This window comes from Perna viridis, chromosome 3, assembly GCF_037379345.1.
Source record: "Perna viridis isolate PV_CMFRI_1.1 ecotype Kerala chromosome 3, ASM3737934v1, whole genome shotgun sequence".
NCBI lineage: Eukaryota > Metazoa > Mollusca > Bivalvia > Mytilida > Mytilidae > Perna > Perna viridis.
This window is the reverse complement of record NC_142447.1, coordinates 45,851,968-45,879,476: the sequence shown is the minus strand read 5'-3', so window position 1 is coordinate 45,879,476 and position 27,509 is coordinate 45,851,968. Positions and strand designations below refer to the sequence as shown.

Genomic DNA, 27,509 nt, shown 5'->3' with positions numbered 1-27,509 from the left:
TTCCCTGCACATATTTGTAACCTGACTAATAAAGTCTAACATAAAATCAATTGTTACACCAAATAATTTGACTTCTTTTTCAAATTTGCTATGGGAAAATAGCTGTGCTGCCTTGTCGATGACTTGGGAAAGTATAAAGGCTATGGGAGTAAACCCAGACAGAAAATCCAGGCAGATTGAACTCATGAGCATAGGTAGTGCAATCATCTATGGGAAGGACAACCCAGAAAGAAAACCCGGTCCAATAGAGTGAAGGTAAAGAAAAACATTGTGTTGGAGCATGGAATGTTCGCACTATGTACATCAAAGACAGCACGAGTTGCTGATGAAATGCAGAAATACAAGTTGGGCATACTTGGAATGGATAAATTCGGAAATAAATAGTGGTCAAACCATCTTGTACTCTGGGCATAATAACAAACACCCGAAAGTGAAAAGGCAATCATCATAAGCAACACTGCTAGGATGGTAACCAATCAGTGGCCGATTAATTAGAGCAATATTCAATTCTAAGTACTGTAAACTTACAATTATACAGTGCTCTACGCCAACACATGATACCGAGGAAGAAGTGAAAGATGGTTCAGATGGTCGTCTCTAAAGTTCCTCGATCAGCACGAAATTCTTTTGATAATGGGTGATCTGAATGCAAATGTGAAAAATCTATGGGAAAACATGGTTGTGGACATAAAAATGACAATACCTAATTGACTTCTACCTCAACGGCCAAATAATAGGTGGCAAATGCAAAAATTGACTTGGAAACCCCCAGACCCCCCCCCCCAGATTGTAGGACAACAAACCAGAATATATATATTACTGTAAACAAAACTCTTTACAAGATATTAAAGTATATAGAGGAGCAGAAGTGAACACTGACCTGTTGAAAGATATAAAACTATAAAACTTAAGCTTCGCAGAAATCCCCAACAACACGAAACAAAACGAAGGCATGGTGTACAAAAATCAAAGATCCCAGTCATCCAACCTGGAATTGAAAAACAGATTTAAGGCACTTTAGGAGATCTCTGATGAAACTGAGGATATTCAAAGGAAGTGGGATACCATCAAGAAAACATATGTTGAAACAGTGTAGAAACTGTTGGTAACAGAACAAAAAAAAAGAACAAATAATGGCTAACTTCTGGTACATGGGAGAATAGGAGAATGTATGTTAACATACTAGCCAAAAGAAGCTGAACAAGCAGCTTCACATGGAGAAATAAGCACTGTATACAAGATAACAAAACAATTATGCGGGAGAACTACGACCCAACCAGCTCTTGTTAAGGACAATGAAGATAATTCACTGTCAACCGAACACGAACAAGCCAAAAGATGGGTTCAGTACTTCCAGGAGGTATCGGATCGTCCAGAACCTGATGAACCAGCTAGTCCTAAATCTGCTGAAGAAGACCTAGAGATAAAAACAGATCCGCCAACTGTAGAGGAAGTACAAAACTCCATCAAATCACTAAAGAATAGTAAATCTCTAGGGAAAGACTCTATCCATGCAGAGATGCTCAAGGTTACAGACCACCAATTCAACCAATGAGCATTTGGAACGTACGCAAAAATAGTCCTACGCAGAAATTACCCCTGTTCCTCATAGTGCTGTGAAAAAAGTTCTCATCTTATTTAAAAAATTCAAACAGTTTCTGAAAGGAAAAACATTTCTGTACATTTTATAGGTGCATTTTGCTTCTTGTGATGTGAAGCCTAATCTCCATAATGATTTTTAAATATACCCCTATCTTGTGAAAACACTGGGATTTCCCATGCTATTTATAGACCCTTCACTTCCGGTGACCAGTACTGCACTGCAAGTCTGCTAACCCCACATGCCATTCTGAGGATTGTGAGCTGACATATGTAGAATCATGCTGATATATAGTCATCTGCAGGTTAAAGTTAAGGTAAAGTCCAGAGAAGCCATTGAATATTGTGAAATTAGCATAGAAGCCTATGGGAAGTGGAATTAGTGGTTTTTAGCCTCAAGTCAGATATTGTAACATCATCAAATATACTTTGTACTACTAAACTTATTCGTGTACATCTGGGAAATGAAACCATATCACATGACTTGAGTAAAGGACTTATTGTAAAACTCCCCCAAAAAGGAGATCTCCAAATCTATGACAACTGGAGAGGTCTAACACTGCTTTCAGTCCCAAGTAAGGTTTTCTGTAGAATGTTTCTGAACAGAATAGATGAGAGAGGAACATGCTGGATTCAATAGAGGAAAGGGCATATAGACCAGATTTTTGTCATTCGAAAGTATTGAGTGGCAAATGCCACTATACATCAACGTCATAGACTTAATTTGACAGTGTGCACTTGGAATTATTGTGGACAGTAAGATCATACCAGAAGATATGTAATCTTATGAGAGCATTCTACTCAAACTTTGAGTGCAGTGTCGTTTTTGAAAAGACATATCAGACCCATTCTGTGTAAAATCACCTCTCTTTTTAATGGTCATTAATTGGATCCAAAGGCAAACAACATATGACAAAGAGATGTAGTCAATGGAGCATGTTCAACCACCTAAAAGACCTGGACTGGGCTTAACATCAGTGCCAAGAATGACAGGTGAAAAAAGGCCAAAAAGTTCCGTCTGATCCCTATGTTTTATTTTCAGAACGGCGGCCATGTTTCTCAACGGATCAAAAATCGCCACTTCATTTCTATGCAGGATACCACAAGGAACATTCATACCAAGTGCGGTTCTAATTGGTCATGTAGTGTCGAAGTGTTTTGACAGACGAGCACGGACGCCAAGTGATGACAATAGCTCACCTGGCCGAAATAAATTGCATCTTCTGGCAAAATAAGATCAGCAACAAAGACAAGCACCTGACTTGTATGAAAGAGCATTGCACTGGCAATCAAGCAAAGAAGAATGGGACAGCTTGGACATGTAATGAGAACGCCCCAGAACAGAATTCCCAACATATCCCTTAAGTCAACATCACCTGGTAGACCAAGCACCACCTGGCGAAGAATTATAACATCTAAGTTAAAAGGAAATGGGCACATGGGAACAAGCACAGTTTGTAGCAAAATACAGAGGTAGATAGTGGCTACTTGTTGTAGTCTTATGTCCCATCCGACAAGTACATACTTGTCTATAAACAGATTGACTGTCTCGACAATAATGATCACTCAAGAGTAAGGATGAAGAACTATTGCCATAATTTATCTTTTTTTTTCAATTTAGAGTTCCATTCACTTATACTGAAGTCATTGCAAGGAAAATAATCATTTACAGATAGGTTTATGATGTTGACTCGAGGTTATGACAATACAGGTCACAATTGTTGATCTAATATGAATATACCATTTTCTCCTTCAGAACAGAGGTCTAAATACATTTCTAAGCACAGATGGCAAAACAGAGATAATAATAAAATAAGATCATACTGAAGTTTCTTTATTTTTTTGACAATATCTTTTACTTGTCTTTTATCTTTTTACATAATTACAATTCATCATAACAAAGGATGTAAAAACAATGATCCTACATACATACACCCACACAGCTCACTTGCTTATCTCATTTTGTAGATCTTAAAGTAAACCAGATGGTCACCCATATACATAAATAACTTTTAAGCAAACGAACAAAAAGAGATTTACATTTTGATTCCAGTAAAATAAAATATTATTTACTAATGGTAGGAATACTAACTTCTGGACATGTCTGCCTATAGCAACTGTTACACTAAATTGATTAAGATTTCTGACTTTCTACTGGAATAGCCCAAGGTAATTACCAATTTTATCAACTGAATTAGTAACAATGGAGCTTAACCTCTGTGGTTATTGAAATATACACCTTCATTCAGCAGTTAAACAGCTGTATGAGAATTTGTCTTTCACATGGAAAAGTGTACCTGTTAGCAATTTCAGTAGGTGACCACTGGAGTGTGGTAGAATTAAAAAAAAAAAACCTCCTGTACTAGAGATAACAATATTCTGTTTTCCCATTTGTTGTAGTTCTCATGAAGTTTATGTTATTTGTAATCATATTTTAGAGGAAAATAAGTCATGACAAACTCTGGATAATGTGGCCATCCTGTAGCATTTTTATTTTTATGTAATGAAAGACAAGAAAGAAGTTTTCAAGATAGCTAATGCAAATTTCCAAAATTGTTTTGTATTATAATTTAAGTAAATTTGATGAGAAGTTAGTCCAAGTCTTTGCATAGTTTTAGTATGAACATGTCCACTAGTAACAAAATTATACAACAGGCTCCCAGGACCCTGGTTATATTTTTGCCATTCAAGGGCAATAACTCTAACAAGAAGTTGTCTGACAATTTTGACTCCATTAGACTTTGGTAGGACTTACCATAAGTATCATTTCATCAAAATTAAAAGTTTCTTTCTATCTGCAAAAGTTTTAAAGATATTGGCTGAAAACTGCTAAATTTCAAAGGCAATACCTCTACAAGGAGTTAAAAAATAGGAAGAAAATGTCAAAAAAGGCAGGAACTCCAACATGGCTGAACAGATAAAAACGAAAATTTTACTACAGATATATCTCATCATGTTGAACACTTTTACACCCATGAAAGAATTTGGCTATACCTAACAGTTTTGAAGATATATGTGAAGAACTGTCAGACCACTATGTTCTATTTTTAGTAATGGCCACCATGTTTTTTTGAAGGGTAAAAAATTCCAACAATAGTTCTATCAAGGATATCCCAAAGAACATTCAACCAAATTTGATTCTAATTGGTCAAGTAGTGGCAGAGGAGAAGAGTTTTGAAAAATCGTTAACAACAATGACAACAGACGCCAAGTGATAGCAGTAGCTCATATGGCCTTTGGCCAAGTGAGTTTAAAATGAAACAGCTTTAATCGTTCTCCATTTAAACAGTGTTATTCCACTGTCATCCCAAAGTTAAAAAGATCTCAAGCTTTTTCCTTTAAAATAACCACCAAATCTTTTTCCATCCAGTAAGTACAAATTTCTTACCCAGTAGCAAAAAATCTCCTACTTTCAGCTGTTCAAATGCTTGAATGAAGGTGCCTATTTAAATGACCACACTAAAGCTCTACTGTTGCCAATTCAATAGATGAATTCATTTAGTAAAACTAGAATTTAACATAGGCCATGCCAGCATTCCAGTTCAACATGGTTCAAGGTCACATTCAACTCAATGTAAAATGAAAAAAAAAATATGCAGGCCTTTAACAACTTCATTTTGTATTATTTGTATGAATCAATTATTTGTTATTTATAAAAGAATTCCAAAACATGAATTTTAAAAAAAAAAGTCTGTTTTTTCATCAACCCCCCCCCCCCACCCCAAAAAAAAAATTCCTTAAATCTTTTGATAATTTTGTATAATTCCAAACTTAAAATACGACTACCTATATGCAAGAATTTTGTAACAATTGAAACATTTCACTTAACAAAACATGGGTGTAAAATAATTAGCACTAATGTACATAATTGAGCTCATTAACTTTCATAGCAAAGAAAAAAAATACTGGTCAGCACTTAATAATCATTTTATTTTGTAATTTTGGTATTTATGTCTTTGTCTTGACAAATAATTCCCCTGTCTTTGCAACTTTTATATTATTAAACTTTGTTAATAAGCTACTTCATTTTTGAACAAGTAAAACAATGTTTCTCCAGCCATACCACCCCTTTTATATATACTTACAACTTTGCTGTAACAAGAAGTTTCATAATTTATACCACTGCTTTTCTAGTAGGCATAAATAATAAATTTTCAAATTATAGAAGCAACTATCAAAACCTTTCGGGTATCAGACATGATTTTACCCCCAGATTTCTGCAATCTGACGTTGAATTCACTATAAAAAATTAGAGTCCAAACAGTAGAATACTAATAAAGAATGCAGAATTTCATTTGAAACAGGATACATTCATGTCTGAGATATATGCTTTCTAATTGTTAAAAAAGAAGCATGACTAGAATACCCTACACTTTTCGACAAAAACAATTGAAGACAAATTTCAACAGCAACCAATATTGCACTACCATGACTACTGATAATTAGTTTATCATACTTAGCATATGATTATTATCTAAACATCTATAGCATTCCCCAGCAGCAACATTGAAGTCATTCTATACTAGGATCGTGACCAGTTGGCAGCAACATTTCCACATTTTAAAATTATCCAACTTTGAACAGGAACTAGTGCCCAGATCATTTATGTTGGAGATACAATACCACTAGATCACAACCATGCATCATTTCAGGAACCCTGCCTGAAGCCAGTAATAAAAAAAAGGTTTCTCATCAAAATGTAAAGCTTAACAGTACAAAAAATCAGTGCTTTTACTTATAAAATTAATGACTAAAAAATTACTCATATACAATTGGTTTTGTGAAGTTTACTTGTAAATGTATAAAGTAAAAAATCATTTAACTGAGGAGAAAATAAAGTACTCTTCTATTTTTTATCATACAATTTAGTAAATACCAGTAAAGCATAATTAGAAGATATAATTATATACAGGTCCTATGTAAAAGTTAATCTGAATTCAATCATCTCAAAGTATTTAAAAATAGAATTCTTTTAAAGAATTACTAATTTACAAATAAATAAAAAAATAAATTCTTTATTCCAGACAATTCATGTGATAAAATACTAAGTAATATTATTCCCTTCAGATTACAACAGAACTAAAATTTCTTGTTCTTTTGAAAATCAAACTATAGATTAACAGGCACTGGAACATGGACCTAATTATAATTCATATTGACTTAACAAATAAAAATATAACTAATTAACAAATTATAAAGAGCAGTCATTAAAAAACACTTAAAGTACATACACATCCTTTTTAACACAAATACTTAATCAGAAACTAATACATCTGTGCAATCAAATCAAAACACAGTCTTTAATCACTATAAAATGCTTCTTTTTATATGGCAAAATATACAACATTCTTAAACCCCTCACATACTTTGACCTTGAAAGACATTTTTTGTTTTATATATCACATAGCAATTAAATGGACAACAATTTTGTCATAATGATGAAATGAAACTTTTAAAAAAGGCATGTCATATATGAGGGAACTATGACTGAACCAAATAAATTCTCAGCACACTCAATTCATATAATTCATCAATTGTAATGCCACATGACCACTCATAAATTCACAGGGTGTAGTCAGATCATAGAAAGCATAAGCAAGTCCAAGTTTTATGACTGATTTAGCACTTCAATACCAAAGATCATATGATATGGTTTATATTGTCTCATGACAGGTTAATGTTATTCATTTACTCTTCCTAGTACTCAGGTCACATGATATGCTGAAATTTACACATGACAATCATATGATACATGCCATCTTTATATTCCACTGCACACCTATTACATGATCAATGTTTTATATACATGTCAATGTTTCATGGGACCATCATTACTGGACTCTGAAAATCCATGACTCGATTCTGAATAAATATTATGTGCTTCTAATCGAGGGTCTTTATGAGATCTAGAACTCTGAACATCACTTTTTCTTTTCCTGTCTTGGTGGAATTGAGAATAACTGAAACATTTAAAGAATACAATTCAGCACATAGAAGTAAGAGAATTGATTTTTAAAGAGAATGTCATGTATGTTGCCTAGTAGTCTAGTGTAGATAAAATTATATGCTCTCAACATGAGCTTTAATGGCAGAAATGCAAGTAAGTATTCTGCATACTGAACTCATGAAAAACCCTGTGATGTCATTCAGCCATTGAGGAAGTATTTTCTGTAATTCGTTAAGAAAGATAGTGTTTTTTTTCTTTTTTTCTTTTTTTAAATTATAATGAGTCCAGAAATGATATAATTAGTTACCCAAGGATTTCAAAATATTGTATGGCAAAACAATCCTTGTGCAAAAATGACCTCATAAATGAATTCAAATCAGTGAATCAAAAGGACTGATTGAACTAAGACAAGTCCCATCCATCCTCTCAAGTTGGTATTATATTATCTTTGTTTCTAAGGAAGTATTTGTGGTTAAACTTATAACATAGTAATGTAATTAAAGTTCTGAAATGCTTTGATTTTCTGAATACAGCATCAACTAAATAAACATTAACCAGTTTAGAAGCTGTATTCCTTATTCATGTGTTTCAATAGCATTTTTATTTTTAGATTTTATGAAGTCTACTAACAAAGCGGAAATTGGCAAATCAGAAGTTAATATACAGTAAAATATAATCATAATGGGAAAATCAGGATTTGCAATAGCGGAATCCCTGCACTAGTATGGCAAGGTTTTAGATTTAGTTTTTAAAAAGGGCAAATGTATCTCACCTGTCCTGAGACTGTCGATTGTAGCCACTATTGCCATAGTCTCGATGTCCAAACTGTCCATACTCAGATCTATGGTGGAAGTCTTGACGGTAATCCCCACGCTCATTTCTATAATTAGAATCATGGTGGTAACTGGTTCCAGGTCCATGTTCTCTAGAGTAATGGTTACTACCACCATAATCTCGCCGATCATGATTAAATCTAGAAAACATATTTATGCTAGTGATATATAAGACCATGCAAGTAAACAACAATTATCGAATAACTACATGCATGTAAATACTTAAAGTAAACATTAAAGGAGACATGACACAAAAATATCATTTTTCAAAACTTTATAATTATAAAAACTGTTGTTTGTTTAGATACAAGTGTAACAATCAGTTTCTCACCAGGTTAGCGCTAAATGAAGTTAGAATGATTTATTTGTGTTTTCAAGACGACCTAATTAATATGCATAAATAAAAACTGGAAGAAACACCCACTAACCAAATATGAAAGTGCTTTGTCAGTGGTTCTCAATCTCCATTTGGGTGCATTGAAAATGTATGCGTGTGCAAGAAAAAATTAATAATTCTTCAAAAACAGCTTGTATGACTGATGCAGAGTGGTCCACTGACTCAGCACACTATTTTTAGGACTTGAACAGGATGGTACAACTAAAACAGTGACACTCTAAGTGTTATTCTTTCTTTGCCGCTGGGTTATATCAATAAACAAGCCCGGTAGACTTAATTACTGCCAAGAGAAAACGTGTGGGGGGAAGCTTCTTTCATTTTTACATGGTTCAGCAACTTGTGACACGGGTGTCGACGCAGGTATATGACATTGATAATAACTGAAATATAATTGAATTTCTTCTGTCTTTTGACAAAATACACAGTTTATAATAAGTGACCCTAGGTGAGTTTTAGGGAGCTTTTCTGGTACAGACAATATTTTTTTATAGGTCAGTTAAAATATTCAATTTTAGTAAAAAAAGAAATAGAACACAGGAAAGCTTCAGCAAAAACCTTATGGGTTCACAAATAAAATTACCAAATTCCAATATAAAATAAACATGTTCGTATCATCCTATAGCTGTACTTGTGGGGACTTTATACTGAACTCCCTGGTACTGGTACACTTGTCAGGAGTAACGTTCCATAACATGAGGTTGAAATCAACATTTTCATTGAAGATCAAGATCTAAACAGTTTAAATCTTGGGATATGATTTTACTTTATGTAAAAAGTTCAATCCTACATGACAGACCATTATGAAACATTTCTATGTAATCTTCCAATAGAAGTGGTGTCATCTCACCGTGGATAGTCTAGTCTTCATACATGTAATAGTTAAACATTTCTGTCATTGTTTATCACTATCTTCTCGAAGTGGTTTAAACTGATACAACTGTAAGTATATATTTGCTGGCAAACCCCAAACTTTCAATATTTTCACTCTCAGTTGCAGAAATCATGTATAAAATACAGAAGCCCCACACATTTCAACCACTCGATCTATGAATTGAGAACCAATGACGTAGCACGGTCATGTGACCACCATAGCTAATTAAATTTCGTATGGCTTGGGTCATCATCGATTTTGAATCAATTTATCTTCAATTAAACGACGTAAGTGACTTCAAGGGGTGTTTTTATTATATATATTATGTGTAATAAATCAAATAAACCAAAAATTGAAAAAATAACTTTTTGTGTCACGTCTCTTTTTACAAGGTCTTAAAATCTGGAGCACTGTTCTGCTTATAAGAAATAAACAAGAGGCTCCCAGGAGCCTGATCCTTCACTTGGTTAATTTCTTGTCTTTCAAGGGCAATAACTCTAACAAGGAGATGTCAAACATCTCGACACAAGGAACACTTTGGTAGGACTTTTCATACGGATCATTTCATTATATCTATAATAGTTTTCAAGATAATGGCTGAAAACTGCTTAAAACATTATTTTTACCTTTCAAGGGCAATAACTCTAATAAGAAATCGTCAAACAAGTTTGATCCCCCAAAACATTTGTAGGTCGTATCATAAGGATCATTCTGAGACATACATATATATATATAGAAAGGTTTGAAAAATTCCCAACGATGTTAGAACTGTCAAATTTGCAATGCAAATTTTTGGTCGTTCCCTTTGCAGGACTTGAACTTGTACCACTGTGACATCTATGGCATCACCGCCTGCACAAAATCCAGCGGCCTTGTATATAGACACACAAACACACTCGCCTTAAGTCAGTTTTTTGGAACTAAACTAACTACTGTGAAGGGTTCTGACTTATGGACGAGATCTAGCTTATGAACTAAAGTCTTCAGCTTGAAAATATCAAAAGCTTGATAATTGACATGAGCCTGACACCGACACCGAACAGCCAGACTGGTGCCATTTTCCCACATGTTTGAATTGTTAACGTCAGTTTTAGGAAGACTGGCTTCATCTTCTACCATTAACAACTGTAAGATGATGCAGTAAAAAAATATTTACAGTTAAGTCTTTATTTTGCCAAAACTGGCCATTTATGATTTTATTTATACATTTCTACTACTATACAAACAACTCTGGCTTGTAATTATTTTTTTCAACATTTAAATATTGAAGTTATCGAAAACAGGTATACTCACTGTAATCAAGGAACGATAGCGATGCAGCCATCTGAAATCGGTCTGACTTATAAGCAGGTAAAGGCTAGATTCCAGAAATTTTGGACTGAAAAGGGGGGTCCGACTTATAGGCGGATCGACTTATACTCAAGTTTATACTGTAAATTAAACTCATGACACATTATAAGGTACCTGTGATGAGAATCTGAGAACTTATGATCACCACTACCACCATATCGTTGATAGTTGTCTTGACGACGATAACTACTACTTTTATCTCCATATCTGTAATATAAAATATAATGACTTCTATTATAACAGTTATTTTATCTTTCATCATTCATCCTACTGAAGGTGAAACATCCGCAAAATGGATATATATGTAGGGAGATGGAAATGACATATGTAATTTGGAAGTGATTGTTTGAAATTTTATAACAGGTGAAAAGCAATATTCTAGGAAATTTTAAATATAACAACAATCAACATATTACCCATGCATAAGTAATTAATATGTCATTTAAATACAAATTTCTCTGTCCCTAAAATGATATCATTTAGTATGATGGCAATCAAATCCAAATCTTGGTAAAACCTGGTTCTTATCAATAACCACATACTTTTAACTACAATACTCTTAAAGAATTAATCCTCTTGGTAATGCTCACCTGTTAGGAGGAGGGTCATCAGCTCTCTGTAGAGGACTGGCATGTTGCCAGGGACTAGATGAATGTTCAGGACGATGATCTCTACCTCGGTTGGAGCTGCTATTTCCAGGATGATGACGATTATTTACAGAGGAACTGAAAAAAAAAGACAGATTGCTTACCAAGTGATATATTAGATGTGCAAGAGGAAATAAAAAAAAAACAAAAAAACATCACTCTACACCTATTACCTTGAGCAATAACTTTCCATTTACAATAATATGACAAGAAAAAGCTTTTTTTTGAAGGGCTACATAGCCTTATTCCAAATTCAGTGTTATAAAATATTAACTCAGTTTAGTTGATAACAGACTAATCAAAACAACTTTCTATAATTCAAATACTTACTGTTTGTTGAAATCTCTACCCTGATCATGGTTATGTGAATGTTTGTGATGATCTGATTCATTAGAATGCTTCTGTGATTTATGTTTATCATGTTGATGATGAGATTGTGTGGCCTTTGCCTACAAAATACATAATTCACCATTTTACATACAACAGATATTATCAAAACTAACGCTTAATATTTTTTCCCAAATTATTCATCAGTTGACAGCAAAAACTACATGTATGTTAGTGTAATTCTATCACAACTCAATTTTATTCTACATACATTTGTACTGTCTGTTCTGATACATTAAATGTAGAAAATCTATTATTTTTCATAAAGTTTTAAAATGTCTAAAGACTTAGAATCTATAAAGACATTACAAATGTGTAATAACAAGACTAAATCAAAAGTACCTCTTAACAATGGGTATATAAGCATAAAACTTGTTATTTCATTTCGATTTTTAATTACAATTATGTTTTATGTTATTCAATGATCGAAATACAAGTGCCTCAATTGTCAAAATTGCCATTTATCCTGCACAAGTAATTTGTAAGCTGTAGTTGAGTGTTTATGAAAGTGAATGACATTTCGGAAGGTTTGATTACATAGTTAGCTTTCCTATAATGTCCTTCTCCTTATGCGTGTATTCGATTTATAATATAACTTCATTTATTGAAATGATAGATAAAACTTATCTTCAAGCGGTGTGTTTGATATTAAAAAGTGCGGCCGTTAACACTTCCAGTGATGTAGGTTATACCAATTGTCTTAAAGACATAGCAAAGGTGTAATAACGAGACTTAATCAAAAGTACCTCTTGAACACATAGCAAATGTGTAATAACGTGACTTAATCAAAAGTACCTCTTAAAGACATAGCAAATGTGTAATAACAAGACAGTCAAAAGTATCTCTTAAAGACATAGCAAAAAAGACTAAATCAAAAGTACCTCTTCTCTTTCCTTTTCCTCCTCTCTTTTTCTGTATGCATGCTTGTACAATTTGTGTAACTTTCTCGCATCAAATTCAGTAAACTTAGAAACGAAGTTCCATAAATGCCTGCAAAATCAACAAACATGAATGGTATTGAATCAGAAATGATTTGTAAGGAAACAGAAATTTAAATTTGTGTCAAATATATCTGAAACAAGCTGAAGACATAATTTTTCGAAATCCCCCACAAAAAAAAGAGGGAAACAATATAAAAAATAAAAAAGAATTGTAGTCATAAAACACAGAAACAAATCTGCTGAGATGGACAAGACTTGGAGTTGCACATTAAGAGTATATTAAAAAAGAGTAAAAAAGGTGAGTAAAAAATCTGTGAGCAAAGTTTTCTAAAGGTTACCCCCTGCTCCCCTTCTCAAAAACCATATGGTCACAATAAAGACAAAGTTCAACAAAGTTGAATACGACATACCTTTATAAGCTTCTATAAAGTGGCTGTATAAAGTAGTTGGAGAGAAAACATAAATTGGAAATTTTGCATTCAAACCATATGGTCAAAATATTAACATAAAAATCAAGCAGGAATTTGATGTTACTGGAGTTCAAAATCCCACAATAAGGCATACATATACAAAACTACTATAAAAATATCAAGAAGCTGTGATTTGTAAGTAACAAAGAAAACCATCATGAAAAAGGCTGCAGACAGATGAATGCTAGGATCACTATGATACCCCCTGCTGTCGAAGCAGTGCATAGAAAATCAAATTTCAAAAAGGAGAAACTGGTGTGCAGGTTTCAACATACCCTCTCCAGGTTTTAATTTTCTCAGGATCATTAAGTGTTGAGAGACACTCTGTGATTCTATCCCCTATTCGTAGTAAGCACTGTTTGGTGTGTGTCACTTGTTCCTTCTCAGACATTCCTTCATCTGGGTTGTCTAACTTCCTTAATGCTCTTTTTACAGGTCTCATCATTTCTTTACACTGAAAGACAATACTACAGGATTCAGTACTATGAACACTGTTCCAATGATTTTTGTTGAGTTTCCTTCAGCATGATGTGAACAAAACAATCCTACCACTTTTTCATCATGAATATTTAAAGTACATGCAATCATAATACACTAGAGTAATTAATATATATAATTATTTTCCCGAATTTTCAAATATGGTAACCAAGATTTGTTCATGTACTTTTTCCTCAATAAAATTAATTACCAAATAAATCCTACCAGTATTGTATTGATTCATATATCACAATTCACTGAAGTAACACTTTCTTACCTTTTTGAAGACTTCACTATCTAATTCAGCATTAAAATCTTCTGATGAGACAGCAACAGGATTTGTATTAGCAGTAAAATGCATGGGACCTTCTTCCTTCTTTGGTTTTTTCTACAAACATAAAATGAACATTACAATTCTACTTGATATACAATTCTTGTTTCATCTGATTACAGCTGTTCATTTAATGGCCTTAACAAGAATAGTGCTATGTAAGCTTACCAAAATGGATATAACTTTTCCCGTTTTTTTCCAACCTAAAATTACAGATCTTTGCTAATTAGGCTGGGAAGTGTAATTCTAAATCTAAACAATAGACAAGTGTTTGAAAAAAGAAATCTTATTCAGATTGATATACTTCAGTTTTAATCTTTTATTAAAGTAATTTAGTAAATGATATGCAAGAAATTTATTAGCTTGCAATAAGTTCCTATATCCAATTTATTGAATGTACTCTTATATGGTATGATTCATTTCTAAATAAGAATTTATAAATGTTGATGGTCACACATCGACTGGCTGCATGACAGGATGGAACTGGTTCCCTGAAATTTTCTGGTTAATTCAATAGAAAACAATAAGAACAAGAATGCATAAAGAATTGAATGTGAGAGATTAAGTACAATGAATGCAATGACGGACTTAGATGTGTGATTTATCCATGGTTATAATACAATAACTTTACAGACAAGTTAAAACATACCTTTTTCTTTTTCTCTTTGTCCTTCTCCTTTTTGTGTTTCTCAGTGGATTTCCCAGAACTTTTATGAGCACTATCAACTTCCATTTTTTCTTTCTGTTCTTTCACTTTCTTTTTTTTGTAAGTCTCTGGAAAGCTGTCCATTGTGCTTTCATCTTTAGCACTTAATTTATTTTTAGCACTATCATCTGAATCTGAGGATTCTTTCTCAATAATTTCCGCTTTTGATTTAGGTTTTCGTTTCTTTCTTGGTTTAGTGTCTGTATTCTTTGGCTAAATGGATAATAAAAGCAAAATAAAACTTGTACTGAAAATTACGACAGAGCATAAATATCTGATCAATAATATAACAAGAATAGGTATGGAGAATATGTCAAAGAGACAACAACCCCCACCAGGATGAAAATGTCAGTCCAAGGTCACCCATTGGTCTTAATAACTGAAATAATATAAGCACTGGGAAAGTTTACAACTTACCATATATCAAAATTTGATTCTTTTGTAAGGGAAATCTAGGGCACTGCCACTCAATAGTAATCAAAAGAATATAATACAAGAATAACAACTAGACAGGGTAAACAGACACACACAACAAGGAACATGACGTAACCAAAATAGCAAGTACAAAGTAAATGCAGTCCATATTATACTAAAAGATGGGAGCATAAACCAGGTGCACTGGTAAGGTAAACATCCCAGATTATTGTTTTTATCTAATAAATAAATAGAATGCACACGTCTCAATTTACTTACTGCTGATGAAGGCTTTTCAGATTCAGTATGTTTTCCAAGCACCTTCAACAAATATTCTACTCTAGTCTGTACATGTTTAGCTTGTGGTTTTAAATTTTTCCCATCAGGCAAAATCTAAAAATACAGGTAAATCAGTAAGTAAGCAAATAAATTCAAAAGTTGATCAACACTTCATTCATAGAAATCCAAAATTTCTCTCTGATTTAGTATTTAAGAATCAGGATGATTGTTAGAAGTATCTATTTTCAATACTATATATGCAAGTGTTCGAATAGATGCCAATAACACAGACACAAACAAACAGACCTTTTCCTGCAGATTAAGATCAGGATCCATCTTAATAGCTTCCCAGCTACCCATGCCATATTCATGCACTCCTTTAAGAAGGTTACTATCATCTTCTTCAGTCCATTCACAGTCCCAATGACATACTTTCACATGAGTGTTGATTCTGAACCTTTTAAATGAAACCACAATAATCACACAATCAGATATCCCATAGAAATTTTTGACCATATAAGCATCCACCAAATTTTTTTCACTTGAAATAGGGTATGTAAGTCTCGTCATGTGACCCCATGATTTCACGAGAATGGGTCCTAGTCTTCCATTCAAAAACATATAGATAAGTCATGTAGAGAGCATTGAGTTCAGTGTTAAGGACAAACATCTTTTTGTGTAAAAAATATCGATAAAAATGCCAAATATCTATTTCTACATGATAAAGGTATTAAGAAAAAACATATAATAGAAGATTTTGCACTGTTATACAGCGTTTCGGGTACCTGGAAGTAAACAAGTAAAAGCAGACCGGTCTTTGGTTTTCAATACGTTCTACGTTGGAAATTCCAGTAGAGAAAAGGAAACCAGAACGAGACTTACAAACCCTATTATACTCTTTTAACCAGAAAAGTATAACTATTTGTTATACCAGCTAAATTTCAAAAAGAGTGAATTTTTTTTTGGCATAATTGAAAAAAATTGTAAAAAGAAGCATTCACAGAAATACTTGAAAGTAAAATAAAGTTAATCGTAGACACTTACTTTTTCTTCTCTTCTCTATTTTTAGGAATTAAATTATCCAAGGTTTCCAGCTCGTGCATTGCTTTCAATACAGGTTGTACAGCAATAGTCACACCAGCAATATGAAATGAAGGTCCTTTCTTTCTTTCCTTCTTAGCTGTGAATAATAAGAAGTATAATGCAAGGAAAACTAAACAAAATAGTTTAAGTTTATAATTTTTTGTTTCACTTTTAACAAAATGAGACTTGTCTCAGTAATTATATGGAATCCAATACAAGGTCAAGTTCAAGATATTTTGATTTTTTTGTCAAATTTACATTGTTGCAGTAGCTTTTTAAATTCTTGCCTATATAAAGAGACTGTATACCTTGAGCTGTGGTGTCATTGCTGGATTCATCTTCCTGTTTGACCTTGGCATTAAATTCATCCATACTTTGTTCACATCCAGCCATTAAAATCTGGGCAAGCTTTTTCAAATCTCCCTCAGACTTTTCTTGTAGCTCAGCATCACAGGCAATAGCATCTAACCTTTAAATGAAAATGGTAAACTAAGAAAGATTTACAGTATTTGTTCACAAAATATCAACCCCCTATAAAACAACAAAACATTCATATCTATACATATTCTAAATGTAATTGTGATTTCATCGATCTCATTAAGTAAAACCATCTACAGTAATTGGAAACTTTTTTTGTAATTCATTATCCATTAAATTAAATGGTGTATATTTTCAGACTATCATTAACTGATTTCTATAGTACCTGGACAATGGTTTTCCAAACTTCTTGAAACTTTTAACAAACTTTCTGATATCAGCATCTGTAAATCCTCGTACACGACCTTTGCTGCCACTTGGAGGTCGCCCTCTCTTTTTTGGTTCATCATCCTCATCTTCCTCCTCACTGTCTTCATCATCCTCATCTTCATCTTTTTTCTTCTTCTTCTTTTTCTTCTCATCGGAGTCATATTCCAGTTGAAGCTGTAAATGAGGATAAAAAGTTATTACCTTATATGAATAAATAAACAGCTGCACTTAAGCAAATGATACATCCCCTTCATTTTGTTTTGTAGTTTAAAAGTCGTGTAACTTCAAAGTAAAAAAAAAATACAAAGAAAAACAAAGATTAATTTCTCCTATGACAATCAATGTACCACAAAGTAACAAAAACCGTTAAAATGTACAGATCTTGAATTCTTGATTTTTTCCTTTCACAATCTATGCAGACAGTGCTTGATAATTACTATAATTTCAATACAACCTCTTCATTGTTGACCAACACATGACCAACTAAGGACTAAACCCGACTTTATCTTGAGTGAACCAGCCTAATGATGTAAAAGTACCTGTTTAACAGTTTTTCTTTGCCTAGGTCCAAGATTTAACTCCAATAACTGCTGTTGTCTCTCCTCCTCCTCTATTTTTCTCCTGTCAGCTTCAGGAATAATGGCATCCCAGTCTTTACCTACAATTTTTGTAATAAATTTTTGAAATAAAGTTTTATTTCTAAAATCTCAAAACATGTGACAGCAAAAAAATGACTATTTAATATTATACATTATTATAATAGACCTATTTATGTTACTTTAAGAGCCTCCAAATATTTGGCTACATTTTATAAAAAATAGTAATGTTAATATCAATAAACTTCGCAGGAATATGAAGAGATTCACAATCTGTAGAATATATTAGCATTAAAAGTTGGTTAAAACCATGTGGAACCTGTAAAGGTAAACATCTAGTAAATAATGGAACACTATAGACATCAGAACATTTAATGCGTAGCATGCTTTATTTACTTGGAACTTTTTGAAATTCATTTTGCAGTACATGATGTTAACAACATTCAACTTTACTTCTTTCAGCAACTGAAAAGAACAACAAAAGATATGTTTCCTCCTCAACTCACAAGGCCTAATAACCTGAAATGGACATTCAATTGAAAAAGAAAATTTGATTTTGTAACTAAATGCTATGAAACGGTTTCAATGTAATAATCTTCATTATTCCATATTCATACCTGGATCTTCAGGTTGCACACTGGGAGGTGGAGTGTCCTCTTCAAGGTTGTCAAAACTAACAACTTTAAATTGAGACAGAAGCTCATCTCCCATGGTCGTAGGTTCAGTCTCTCTAGTCTCAGCTCGGTTCAGAATATCATCAATATCCACCTGTGGTTCTTCATCATTCTCCTCTTCCTCTTTAAACAGTTCTTCAGCACCAAATTTAAGTATAGCTGCTAGTTCTTCTTTTTTGAAAGGTGTTGAAGTACTGCAATGTATAACAATAGCTAGGAAACTGGTTTCAGTAAATATGGTAAACAAATTTCCTTATTAATCCTTGCTAAAAAATGCAAAAAAATCAATAAAAATTCCAAGAGGTTGGCATTATTTTTCAACCATTACATCCTGATGAAAAGCAAAGAACTACTTAACATCCTGACACCTATGAGAAAATTTCTTTTTTTTAATTCTCTGACAGCAGGTGATAGGTTTGCATTCCACTGTTATATTATCAATACCGGTTGTTTAGCTTAATATCATTACACACAACTTATTAAGACGCTACCAAGATAGGATACATACAAAAAATAAAAAGTCATTAGACACACATCATGTCTAACTATACCTTAGACTTTACTCTCAATAATGAAATTTTAAAACTCTCAGTAGTCATTAAAATTTATCACTGAAAATTTTTGCAAGTGTAGATATGCTGTTCAATACTGAGTAAGATTGTAGATTTTGTATATATGATCAGTACACAAGGAACGGGTCTAACCTAGAAGGAACCTGATTCCTATTTAACACAGTCCTGCCAGTGGTATCCATTCTCTGTATGATCAGATGATCTAGCACCATTTTTCTTTTGGCTCTCTCTACAATGTCTTCTTCCACACTGTTCTTAGTTACCAGTCTATAAACACTCACCTATAACAAGGCACAATAGATTCATATATTTTTTAGGACAGATAGCTTAATATAGTATCCTCTTCACCAAATTATTTTTTTGGCTTGATTTTAATTTTTATTGTAACTTTTGAAGACAGATCAAATAATCAAACCCATGAGTTAATATTAGCAAAATTATATGTGAAATATTGTGTAATCAATGTAATTTTTAGGACTTTTTTGCTTTCTACTGAGTGCCAATGAGAATGTGTAATAGGTCTATTTTCCCTGAAATTTATATAATAAAAAAAAAAACTGCTCTTAAAAGTGCTCAGGATTGAGATATCAAAATGAGTCATCTGTATAAGCAGACCTGATTCTTTTGGCCTATACGATGAGCTCTAGCCTGTGCTTGTAAGTCATTCTGAGGATTCCAATCACTGTCAAATATAACAACTGTATCAGCTGTGGCAAGATTAACACCTAAACCTCCAGCTCTTGTAGACAATAAGAAACAGAAGTCCTGTGATCCTTCAGCATTAAAGTGATCCAAGGCTTGCTTACGAATATCACTTCTTATTCCACCATCTAACCTCTGAACAAAAAAGAAGTAATAACAGTTAACATAGGAATACTTGTCTTAAATGCAGCAACAGGGCAAATTTATAAATTGTGAATAATGACATTCATATCTTCCAAGGACAGGCTAGATTTAAATCCCTTCTCCTTAACCTAGTTTACTGTGAACAGATCTGAAATCTATTTATATAAATGGAATGCAATTTAAGAGATCTTTTAAATGTAACTTGATTAATGAATTAAGAGTGAATCAGATTTCTTTAAAATTACTGAAACCGGTAGAATAATGTGGGTGATCTGGAAAAGTCTCCATTTTGGTCAAGAAGATGATGAGGTTTGGTGTCAGTATGCAGAAAACACACTGACTATTTACCATTAGTTATTGTGAGTGTATTACTTGGTTTGATACATCTGTCAAAAAAAGTAATAAAGACAACCATATTTTATCAAGTTTTTCTACTATTAAATCCTTTTCTTGATAAAACATAAAAAACATACCTGGTAGCTGTATCGTTTCAATTGTAAATATTCACTTAAAACATCTAACATCCTAACCATCTGAGAGAATATCAACACTCTATGTCCTGTCATTTTTAATCTAGTCAATAATTTGTCCAATAGAATTAATTTACCACTTCCTTTTAGTAACATACTAAGTTTGTCCATGCTCTCATCCTCAGGAGGACGTGTCAATGATGTGTGGTTACAGCACTTTTTAAGTTCCATGATAATGTTAACAAAACTAGAGGCATTGCCTTTTAGTCCTTTGCTGAGCGCTTTGTAATTTTTCGTTAAAATCCATCTACAAAATCCAATGGACCATCATTACTAAAAAAATCATGAGTTCAGTAGTTTTGGTCCTTAAACACAAGATACTTTATGATGAAAAAAGGAAAACAAATTGCTATAAAATATATAAACCTTTTTCAGTTAACATGCTCTTTATGTAGAAATTGTGAATTGTGTACATAAATGATAAAGAATGAAAAATATTTCTGGAGTCTATCCAATTCCTTGCATATCAACTTACTTGTAATACTGTTTCTGTAAGGTAGACATCTCAACTCTTAAAATTTGTTCAGTCTAAAAAGAAATAAAAAAGTGTATACAATAAATAATCATAGTGCATAAAGATAAAACAAGAGGCTCCCAGGAGCCTGAATCGCTCACCTGGTTAAATTTTTGCCTTTCAAGGGCAATAACTCTAACAAGAAGTTGTCAGACAATTTTAACTCCATGAATACCTTGGTAGGACTTATCATGAGGATCATTTCATCAATCGAAAGTTTCATTCTATCTATTATAGTTTTGAAGATATTGACTGAAAACTGCAAAAAAAAAAAAACGTAATTTTTAGCCTCTCAAGGGCAATAACTCTTATACGGAGTTGTCTGACAACCTTGATCCCTGGATACTTTTGTAGGCCTTATAATAAGGATCATTTCAGCAACTGAAAGTTTCCTTCTATCTATCATATTTTAAAGATATAGGCTGAAAACTATACGTAAAAAAAGTCATTTTTCACCTCTCAAGGGCAATAACCCTTATATGAAGTTGTCTGACAACTTTGATCCCTTGAAGACTTTAATAAGCCTTATAATAAGGATATTTCAGCAATTGAAAAATATTGGCCAAACCTAATGGTTTTTGAGATATATGCAAAAAACTACTTTAAAACCCCTGTTCTATTTTTAGTAACGACGGCCATGTTTTTTAACTGATCAAAAATCCAAAGTCATTTTGTTAAGAATACCCTAAAAAAAAATACCAACTTTCATTGAATTCTGTATAGTAGTTGTGGTGAAGAAGATTTTTGAAAGTAGTAACATCAAAAACAGCAAAAAACATCCAAAAAGGGCAATAACTTCAACATGGTTAACAGATTAAAATGAAAATTTGATAACAGGTAGATCTCATCATGCTGAATACTTTTACCCGTGCCAGAATTAGGCTAAACCTAACGGTTTTGGAGATATATGCAAAAATCTGCTGTACGACCCCTATGTTCCCTATGTTCTATTTTTAGTAACAGCGGCCATGTTTTTTAACCGATCAAAAATCCAAACGGTCATTTTTCGCAGGATACTCTAAGGAACAGTCATTATAAGTTTCATGCAAATCTATTCAGTAGTTTTAGTGAAGAAGATGTTTGAAGAAATTGACGATGATGATGACAGTCACCAAGTGATGGCAATAGCTCACGTGACCTACGGCAAGGTGAGCTAAAAATGGCAAACGACAATGGCTAAATCTGCTGTATCTCAGCAACACAAATCTTCAGTTGTAGTTCTATTTTTTTAATATTCTGTAAATATTTTATTGATCACAGTCACAGAAAATCTCTTAATGAATGCACATTAATACAGCAAGGACGGAATTTGTACAACTTCTGGAAGGATGAAATGTTTTATTTTACGAGATTGTAACACACAAAAAAAAAAAATAACAACATACATTTTAACAGTACTTACTTCTGAGAATTCTGTCTTGGAGATTTCATTTTTGCTTTTAGTGCCTGAGAAGTATTATTATATTAAATTATCCCCCCCAAAAAAATCCTACAAAGCGGAATTCTTTTAAAAGTTTCACATAGTTGTTATCACTTGCACAAGTTAGTTGAACTGACATATCAAGTACAGAATATAAATAAATACAAAATTTAAATAGTATTTGACACTTACTTTGGCAGGAAGAGATTTCTCAACATCTTTCTTTACTCTACGTAACAAATAAGGTTCTAGCTGCTTGTGAAGACCAGAAAAACCTGTCTTGTCTTGCTGAGAATATTTCTCCTCAAAATCTGGCCAGTCATCAAATCTATCAACAAAATGTGTATCATATATATGAAGAAATTTAGGGAAGTGAGAGCACAAGCAATATTTTCAAAGATGAAATTGTTCATCAGACAATAATTTAATTTCAGAAGTAACAAGCTTTCCAACTGGATAAAAAATTTTGTTTGTCCATCATCTTATAGACCAAATTTTGTATATGACTCTGATGTCATCAACCTTTTTTAATAATTTACTCATTGAATTTTGATACATTTTGTACTAACTGCTTCAATGATCTGTCTTAAGGAATAACAACAACTTCTTCCCAAACTATTTCTACCTATTTTATTTGTAATAAATACTTAAACAGACTTACTTTTGTGGCATGATAAAATGCAGCAGTGCCCAGAGTTCTTTCAAAGAATTCTGTAGTGGTGTACCAGTGATAAGAAGTCTGTGATTAGAGTTGAAATCAAACAAGGATTTGTACAGTAAAGAATCATCATTTTTCAGTCTGTGAGCTTCATCTACTGCTAGTACTGCCCATGATACCCCACCTAAAAATGACTGAAATAAAAAAAAACAAAAAAAACATGATATTTTGAGTGAAAATGTGTAAAGCAATGCTGGTTCTCTCAATGCAAGTATGCCTTATCCATGCTTGACAACACATTTTCTTACGGACTAAGTATGTTGAAAGTTTGGTCAAAGTGTAAGTTGTTGGTTATATAGTTAAAAAGTTCTGTAGAAGAATGGTAGGATTATTCTATTCGTTTGCAGCCTCATAGGCTACTGGAAAAAAACTTTTAAGTCAGCTATTACATTTGATAATTTGCTTTCATTACAACGAACAAGAAATAACATACAAATACAACAGCATTCCACCCTTCCTCGTATAAATAATATTAGGATATATACAGCCTGTATGTGTATTCAATGCTGAATGCAACAAAACATTACATTTTGTCCTGTCCTTTCATACACATACAGACTGTATTTTTTGACAATACTCTAATATTGTTTTTATCCTGCAATAAAAAAAAGTGATAAATTTAATTTACATTATCTTATTGATAGAATTTTTCCTAGTCATAATATATCCCTATTGAGCCCCATCAAATCAATATCATTTTGGTTTATAATACTTTATGTCAATTTACTGAATTTTGATTGGTTCAATATGAGGGGAATGTTCTGCTCTATCGCATGTCTTTAGAGGGTGATAATTTATTGTATATCAACCTCTCATGAACAGCTAAACTGGTTTCAGTAAAAATAGGAACCAGTTCGATCCTAGTCAGTTTTGCGTTTGAAGGAATCAATAGGCACAATGCACACATCAATAACTGATATAACATCGATTAATACCCCTTGAAAATACATTGTCACCCTCGCCTACACCTGGGGGTGACAACAATTTCCTCGGAGTAACACTGTTCTATCACCCTCTTAGCTAAATGTTATTTATATAACATCGAATGCATGGAAAATATCCAGCTTATAGTAATCCTGGATAGATATGGCATAGCCTAAAAAATACAGGCAAAATGTGCACGCACACAAATACACTCCCAGCTGTATTTGTACATAATGATGATTACAGGAAAAAAGATTCTGAACAAGAGATTGACTTTTCTCAATGAAATATAATAATCACATATGACACAGTCTGACATTGACTTTAATATTCATACCTTGTCCTTTAATAAAATTTCATATGTTGTCAGGATAACATTGAACTTTAACCTTTTGTTGCCCCCATGCTGCCACTCATACTCCCTAATCTTAAAAGTAAACATACATAATGAACATTTTAAAATTCCCTAATAAAAGAAAAAGACTGTTGTAAAATCTTTCTACAGAGAGATTTTATATTGGAATGAATTAAAGAAGTCCATACTATTATATGAATCAATGTTGAGGTACACAACTATATACTTTAGACCTTAACCTTAACATAACATTAAACTAGCTTGACATAAAATGTAGAATTTAAGTTCAATTGTGTTTATCAAAGACAAAGTGATTAAAGACCTTATATGACCTGAGCAAATATGTGAAAAACATCATTTAGCAAATTAATTACACTGCAAAATATAGAGTAAAAAAAAAATCAACCTACCACATTTCGACTTCCAACATCACCGAGATACGTGACAACATTCATTTCTGGTCCCCAGTTTTTAAACTCCCGCTGCCATGCTACTATTGTCGACAAGGGAACCACAATTAAGAATGGTCCATACAACTGATAATTACTGTACATAACTTGAAGAAAGGATATTGTTTGTATAGTCTTTCCTAAACCCATCTCATCTGCTAGTATAGAAGAATTGTACCTAAGGTGGGAAGATAGTGATGCATTTGTTAATAGCAATATTTACATTTCCAAACTTTCTAGGTTTTAGGAAACTTGAAACATATCAAGGTATTAATGCTATTACAGGCAGTATGTTTTTTATTTACTTAATGATTCAGGAATTTCAAGAATTGTAAAAATTTCTCTTGTAACTTCCAGTTTCTTCAATGCAAACCCAAAATGAATATTTCAATCCTTCTTAATCTTCAATACACACCCATAATGAATATTATTATCCTAGTTAATTTTGTTAAATCTTCAATGCACACTCAAAAATAATATATTCGCCATTGATCAACTTCTTAAATTTTTAACACACACAAAATGAAAACTTAACAATCTATAGTACACTGAATATGTCCTACTTAAACAAAAGACAGATTTCAGAGTATTCTATGGTAAAAAAAAACAAAAATCCAAAAAAAAAAACAGGTAGTTTGAAGAAATAAATCCTATTAAAATAATTCACACTTCTACTGACAAATCAATCATCTATTTCTAGCATATGGACAACCTCTTTCTAGGCAAAAATTTTTTTTAATCCAAAAAGTTAAATTTAGGACAGACCAACATACTTCTACAACACATTAACTGTAAGAAACATACTTAGACCAAGCATGCATTAACCAGTTGACTCCATCCAATTGATAGTCTCTCAGCTCTAAAGATTCTGTACCACCTATACAGGAGGGCTGGTCTTTAAATGGTTGGAATTTTGGTCTATATTTCAGCACCTGGATAATAAAAAAAACATCATAGTTGATGTCCAAGACATCTGAGAACTATTTCTAAAATACCATAGGATTCCTTCTAGTAGGTCCATCACAACTATAAAAGCAACACTTTAAGTGTAAAATACTATACACTTTCATAGTATTGTCTCCTCTAAAAACTCCAGTTCAATTTCATTATCAAGTGTTTGATCTGCTATTTCCTCTACCATTCTATTTTTGAGTCCAGAGGCGTCTTTCTCGTTATTTGTTAAGAGTTAACCATTTAAAAAAAACCTAACCCCAGTACCCGAGTTTCATATTGCTAAGGTAAACAGACATTTACAGTGTAGTCCTTTACAAAAAATGGTGACTGTTAATCTCTGATGAATAAAAGGTTTGAGAGTTCCAACAAATTTAAAAATTAACAAACTTTTGATAGAAAAAAAAAAAAAAACACACACACACACACACAAGTGGATGGCAATATATTTATTTTCATTTTTTATTTACATGGTGCAGTATTTACATGAATAGTATTTCTATTTTAGACAATAATAAAATATAGTAAAAAGAAGCAAACAGATTTTTTCCATCATTTTTCATACAGAAACTTCATCTGATTCAGAATGCTGGAATATTAAACCATTAACTTTTTATTTGCCTGCTTAACGATGTACCAAATATACCAAATGCATAAATGAGGACTAAACTTGGTAGTTCGGATTAATGTTCTAAAAATAGAGACCATCATTACATATCTTCATACCTTTGTAAGCTTTGATGGAGTTTTCTGTGATTTGTTCCTAGCATGATACTCATCAATGATAGACTGAAATCTACGAGACAGTAATTCACCATCCTCCCACGTACATTCTACATAGGGTAGACCCTGCCATTTGACAAAATAATCAGGGTACCCATTGTTCTCATTGGCAATCTTCTGATTAGAATGGGCTGAAATAAAAAAAAAACATAGCAATGTATAGAAATATGAAGTAAATACAACATATTTATCCTTTTAACCAAATTTTAATAAGCACATTTTCATAAGGTATGTACAGTCGAACCTTGATGTGTCAAATTCAGATTAGTCGAAATCTCGGATAACGCGAACTAATTACTAAGTCCAAGCAAAACTCCCCTTACTCCAATACAATTTTATCTAAGATGACTCCAACTGGGATGAATCAAAACTTCGAATAACTTGAGGTAATTAATCAGTCCCCTCGATAGGACTTTGAGGTTAATTAACCCTGATGTCTCGAAGTTAACTAATTAGTCAGAAAACTGATTGCTATCTTACAAACCATGATCGAAGGGTGTTTTAACAACAATTAGCGTGGATCTTAAAATTAATTTGTTGACACTCTTTATGGTTTGAATTTGTTTATTTAATTAATTTAAAATTGCGTGTGTTGTTAAAAGAAACAAATTTTATTAATAACCAAGCAAAATTTACACTAACAGTGATACTGGATATTTTGATATTTTGAGAAAAAAAATATACTAGATAAAGTGATG

At 32.6% G+C, this 27,509-nt stretch overlaps 1 protein-coding gene across 2 annotated transcripts in view; it reads right to left on the bottom strand.

The window, feature by feature from the left end:
- Positions 1 to 5,525: 5,525 nt before the first annotated feature.
- LOC148622484 (ATP-dependent chromatin remodeler CHD1-like) overlaps positions 5,526 to 27,509 on the bottom strand; it is a 42,481-nt gene continuing 20,497 nt past the window's right edge. For both annotated transcript variants that reach the window (XM_088572474.1, XM_088572475.1), the window contains 26 exons: positions 26,755 to 26,942; positions 25,882 to 26,009; positions 25,039 to 25,255; positions 24,611 to 24,700; positions 23,293 to 23,483; positions 22,824 to 22,959; positions 21,173 to 21,225; positions 20,641 to 20,944; positions 19,937 to 20,158; positions 19,454 to 19,602; positions 18,693 to 18,943; positions 18,019 to 18,137; positions 17,436 to 17,653; positions 17,041 to 17,201; positions 16,694 to 16,829; positions 15,956 to 16,106; positions 15,650 to 15,763; positions 14,900 to 15,169; positions 14,197 to 14,307; positions 13,718 to 13,896; positions 12,913 to 13,021; positions 11,975 to 12,093; positions 11,588 to 11,722; positions 11,112 to 11,204; positions 8,319 to 8,519; positions 5,526 to 7,559 (listed from right to left, as the gene is read on the bottom strand). In XM_088572474.1, the coding sequence (XP_088428600.1) occupies positions 7,409 to 7,559; positions 8,319 to 8,519; positions 11,112 to 11,204; positions 11,588 to 11,722; positions 11,975 to 12,093; positions 12,913 to 13,021; positions 13,718 to 13,896; positions 14,197 to 14,307; positions 14,900 to 15,169; positions 15,650 to 15,763; positions 15,956 to 16,106; positions 16,694 to 16,829; positions 17,041 to 17,201; positions 17,436 to 17,653; positions 18,019 to 18,137; positions 18,693 to 18,943; positions 19,454 to 19,602; positions 19,937 to 20,158; positions 20,641 to 20,944; positions 21,173 to 21,225; positions 22,824 to 22,959; positions 23,293 to 23,483; positions 24,611 to 24,700; positions 25,039 to 25,255; positions 25,882 to 26,009; positions 26,755 to 26,942 (4,196 nt within the window). In that variant the 3' untranslated portion in view covers positions 5,526 to 7,408. The remainder of the gene's footprint in view (positions 7,560 to 8,318; positions 8,520 to 11,111; positions 11,205 to 11,587; positions 11,723 to 11,974; positions 12,094 to 12,912; positions 13,022 to 13,717; positions 13,897 to 14,196; positions 14,308 to 14,899; positions 15,170 to 15,649; positions 15,764 to 15,955; positions 16,107 to 16,693; positions 16,830 to 17,040; positions 17,202 to 17,435; positions 17,654 to 18,018; positions 18,138 to 18,692; positions 18,944 to 19,453; positions 19,603 to 19,936; positions 20,159 to 20,640; positions 20,945 to 21,172; positions 21,226 to 22,823; positions 22,960 to 23,292; positions 23,484 to 24,610; positions 24,701 to 25,038; positions 25,256 to 25,881; positions 26,010 to 26,754; positions 26,943 to 27,509) is intronic.